This window comes from Rattus rattus, chromosome 1 (assembly GCF_011064425.1).
Source record: "Rattus rattus isolate New Zealand chromosome 1, Rrattus_CSIRO_v1, whole genome shotgun sequence".
Classification (NCBI taxonomy): Eukaryota; Metazoa; Chordata; class Mammalia; order Rodentia; family Muridae; genus Rattus; species Rattus rattus.
Genome location: NC_046154.1, coordinates 271,244,886 through 271,249,151, shown reverse-complemented (window position 1 = coordinate 271,249,151; position 4,266 = coordinate 271,244,886). Strand labels below are relative to the sequence as shown.

The 4,266-nt window shown below is 44.1% G+C and overlaps 1 protein-coding gene across 1 annotated transcript; it reads right to left on the bottom strand.

Moving 5' to 3' along the window:
* Nucleotides 1-2,754: 2,754 nt before the first annotated feature.
* LOC116890238 (olfactory receptor 8S1-like) lies at nt 2,755-3,681 on the bottom strand. Its single transcript, XM_032890967.1, has one exon. The coding sequence runs from the start codon at nt 3,679-3,681 to the stop codon at nt 2,755-2,757; it is 927 nt and encodes a 308-aa protein (XP_032746858.1).
* Nucleotides 3,682-4,266: the final 585 nt, after the last annotated feature.

Below are 4,266 nucleotides of genomic sequence, written 5' to 3'. Positions count from 1 at the left end.
TCTTTACAGTAAACAACAGAATCTTGGGTTCACGGTGTGGTCAAATATCCTGCCACACCATCTTTGCTTGGTACTGTAATGGCTTAGTTGTTACTGTAATGGATTCAGTTGTTTTGCTGAGTGTCAGTTGGCCCGAATCTGTTTTATAAATATTGTTAAAATGTAAGCTAATAGACTTTAGTAAAACACACTGCTCTTCACAATATGATTTGGCTTCATTGCGATTTTTGTATCATAAAGCTTATGGCTTTATAGTTTCAGAGGTAAAGTTTTTAGTTATTTCTTTTATTTTTAATAGTATAATATAATTACATTACTCCCTGCTTCCCTTTCCTCTGTCCAAACCCTCACATCTATTTCTCCTTACTCTTTTAAATTCATGGCCTTTTAAATTACTTGCTGTCGCATGCATATACGTATATGTGGGTACATATAAATTCCTAAATATAATCTGTCCAGTCTGTATAATGTTACTTGTATGTAATTTTTCAGGTCCGACCACTTGGTATTAAATAAACAATTGATGTGCTCTTCCCCAGGGAAGACTATTTTTCTGGCTCCCAGATTCCTTAGTTGCCTGTAGTTCTTTGTGTAGAGTGGGGCCCTCATGGTCATTCCCTCATCCATTTGTTTTCTAAAGGTAAATATTTTTATGAAAGAAAGAATGAGCTGGATTTATATTAAGCAGTTCAGGTCAAAATAATAGTTAACTTTAATAGTAAGGATTAGATAATAATATAAACGTCTGACTTTTAATAAGAATCGGCAGGAGGTCTGGAGACTTGGCTCAGCAGTTAGGCGTGCATCTCTCATACCGTTCTTGTAGAGGACCTGGATTACACTCCCACACTCACTTCAGGGGGCTCAGCCTCCCATATCTAACTCCAGGGGGTCCTAATCCATGTGGTCTCTATGGAACTGCATTCATGTTCCTAACTCTAACCCAATGCACACATACATTTTTTTTCCTTTTTTTTCGGAGCTGGGGACCGAACCCAGGGCCTTGTGCTTGCTAGGCAAGCGCTCTACTACTGAGCTAAATCCCCAACCCCTTGCTTTATTATTTTATCTTATCTATGAAAAGTCCTTACTGTGAAGCTCAGTTAGTGACAAACTCCTGACCCTCCTGCCTCAGCTTGCTTTGAGCTGAGGTTATAGGTGTGTACCGTCCCGCCCAACTTCTTTGACCTCCCACTCCAATCTCACTTTCATTCTTTATCTGTTTCAATCTCATTTCCTCTATCTCTTTGGAGATAGGGAGGGAGGGTCTTGCTGTGTAGTCCATGCTAGCTTCCAATCCGTAGTCCTCCTGCCTCAGTCTTTCAAGTGCCAAGAGTACAGGTTTGCACCACTACGCCTGGCTAATGTTCTCTATCTCAGTGGTTTATAATTAGTTTCTCCATCTTTTTTTTCCTTGAATATCATCTCTAATAATATGCTAAATTTTATAATTAAAAATAACTGGCACATAGATTTTTTATTTTTAATACCCTATTAATTTCACTTTTAATTATGCATCTTGTTCTATTTTTATTATATCTAGTTTGTTCATCTTTTTTGGTGTATGTGTAAGTGAATGTTCACTTGTGTGTGGATATGTGTACCTCTGGATTTATGTGTGTGAGGGGCCCAGAGTTCAATTTGGGTGTAATTCTTTATGAGCTATCTACCTTGTTTTTTGAGGCAGAGTCCTCTCACTATGACTTGGGGCCTCTGGCTGGTTAGGGTGGCCATTGAGCTTTAGGAGTCCACCCATTTCTAATTCCCTACAGCTAGGATTATAAGTGTGCCATGCCAAGCTTTTTGTGTGGTTGCTGGGGATTGAACTCAGGGTTTTGTGCTTGCAAGCACTCTACAGACAAACCTGTCTCCAAGTATTTATTCCCCTCACTTTCTCAAGCAGCTGAGAATGGCCTTGAACTTGCTACCTAGGTCAGTCTGGCTTTGAGCTTGTGATCCTCTGTACTCCTGAGGGGAGGGATAACAGGCGTGTGCCACTGGGATCAGTGTGTGAGGTGTTGGGGATCAAACCCGAGGCTTGGTGAACGCTAGGCAGGTACTCTACCAGCTGAGCCGCTTCCTGGGCTCAGGCTTTGTTATTTTTCCAAAGTTTAGATTTGAACATGTAGACATTTTAAGTTTGTTTATTAATAGGTACTTAATGATACATTTTGTCTTTCCTGAAGGCTTTGTTGCAGTGCTTCATAGCTTTACAATGAAACATTCTTATGTCCACAATAGTCTACACGCAGTTTTGAGCCTTTGCTGACATAGGATTTTCTTTCTTTTTGGTAAAATTGTCATTAGAACATTCACTGTCTTCATGGTTAGATTCCAGATATCCCTAGGTGACTATTGCATCCCCCCCACTCTCTTTTCTTTCTTTCTTTCTTTCCTCCTCCTCCTCCTTTTTGGTGGGAGCAAGGGAACTCTGAACCTGGAGCTGTGTACTTACTAGTCAAGCCTTCTACCGCTGTGCGTGTTCCCAACGTCTCTCCGTTCGCCTCTGTTATTTGCTATCATATATTATTCTACTCCGTGGAAAACTATCTTCACGTTCCCTTCCAGCCAACAGACTATAGACTTTCCAAATAAAAGTCCAAAATCAATAAATGCCCACTATGCCTTGGAATGATAAGATTATATCTCATTAAACCTCAGAAGAGACCCCTCTGCCCCCCAATATTTGACACTGTGTGATTTAGGGATGTGTGAGAAGAGAATATAATTAGAAAATTTTACACAGTTTACTACCTAAAGCAAATACTTTCTCAGGGTCCTCTTCACAGCCGCCTTCACCTCCTTGTTTTTCAGGCTGTAGATGAGGGGATTCAACATGGGCGTGACTGCGCTGTACTGCAAAGACAAGAGCAAGTCCAGGGAAGATCCAGAAGGGGGCATGAGATAGCAAAGAAAGCCGGACCCGAAGAACAAGGTCACTGCAGCAAGGTGGGAGGAGCAGGTGGAGAAGGCTTTGCTCCTCCCGGTGGTGGAACTGATGCTCAAGATGGCGGAGACAATCCGGGCATAGGAGAAGAAGATAGGGATAAAGGTTCCCAGCCCGTGCAATAAGCTGGAGCAAAGCAGGACATCGACGGTGATGGAGATATCCGAACAGGACAGAGGGAAAAGAGCAGGCAGCTCACAAGTGTAGTGGTGAATGGTTTGAGCATCACAGAAGTCCAGGTTCACAGCCAGGAGCACGATGATGGTTGCGTTGAGAGAGGCCACGCCCCACGAGACTAGCACAAGCCGTACACACAACTCATTTCTCATCACCTGGCCGTAGAGCAGGGGATGGCAGATGGCAGCATAGCGGTCATAAGCCATGACGGAGAGCAGGCAGGCTTCGGTACCAGAAGAAAAAAACACGAAGAAGACCTGAGCCAGGCAACCCTCTATTGAGATGCTTTTCTTCGCAGACAGGAGGTCCTTCAGCAGCTTCGGTACCGTGACGGATGAGAAGCAGAGATCTACAAACGACAGGTTGCTTAAGAAGTAGTACATGGGCGTGTGGAGGTGGGAGTCAGCCCCGATCACCACCAGCATCATCAGGTTCCCCGTCATGGTGAGGATGTAAATCCCCAGGAACAGCGTGAAAAGGAGAGCCTGGATCAGGGGGTCGTCAGAGAGCCCGGTGAGAATGAACTCCGTGATGACGCTGTGGTTGCTCCAGGCCATTTGTGATTATTTCCTTGGAATAAAGTGGAAAGCGGGGTGAGGTTTTCTAGGCCTTTCTCCCTGTCATCTAAGGCATCATCTTGTGTGTTTCAACATTTCCCTCTCCCTTGTCTGACTTGGAACAACGCCATGTCAGGCCGCTTTCTGCGTACATCGTGGGATGAGTTTCATCACTTTTTTGCGCATGGTTCAGAGAGCCCCATTTCTGCTCCGCAGGGTTTACCAGACACGCAGTACTGCGGGGTTATTTATACACTCCATGCTCTAGTGTAGCTCAGAGCCCTTCACTCTCATCGCGCCTAAAGAACTCTGTACCACACAGGACAGTGGCTGTTCCCAAACACCCCACCCCCACCCCCCGCCACTCTCCCACTTCCGGGTTCAGCAGAAGCCATAGATTCTTACTGACCAGCACGTGACATTTTGTTCACATTGTAACAATTGTATCCAGAGGACTTTCTTACTCTTATTTGTTCTCACGACAATTCTAGAAGTATTTGAGGCCGGGGGAGTAACTTTTATTGTACCCTTTCGAAAAGTGACACTGAAGTGGTGGAGTCAGGAAAGATACGCCATCGTTGTTTT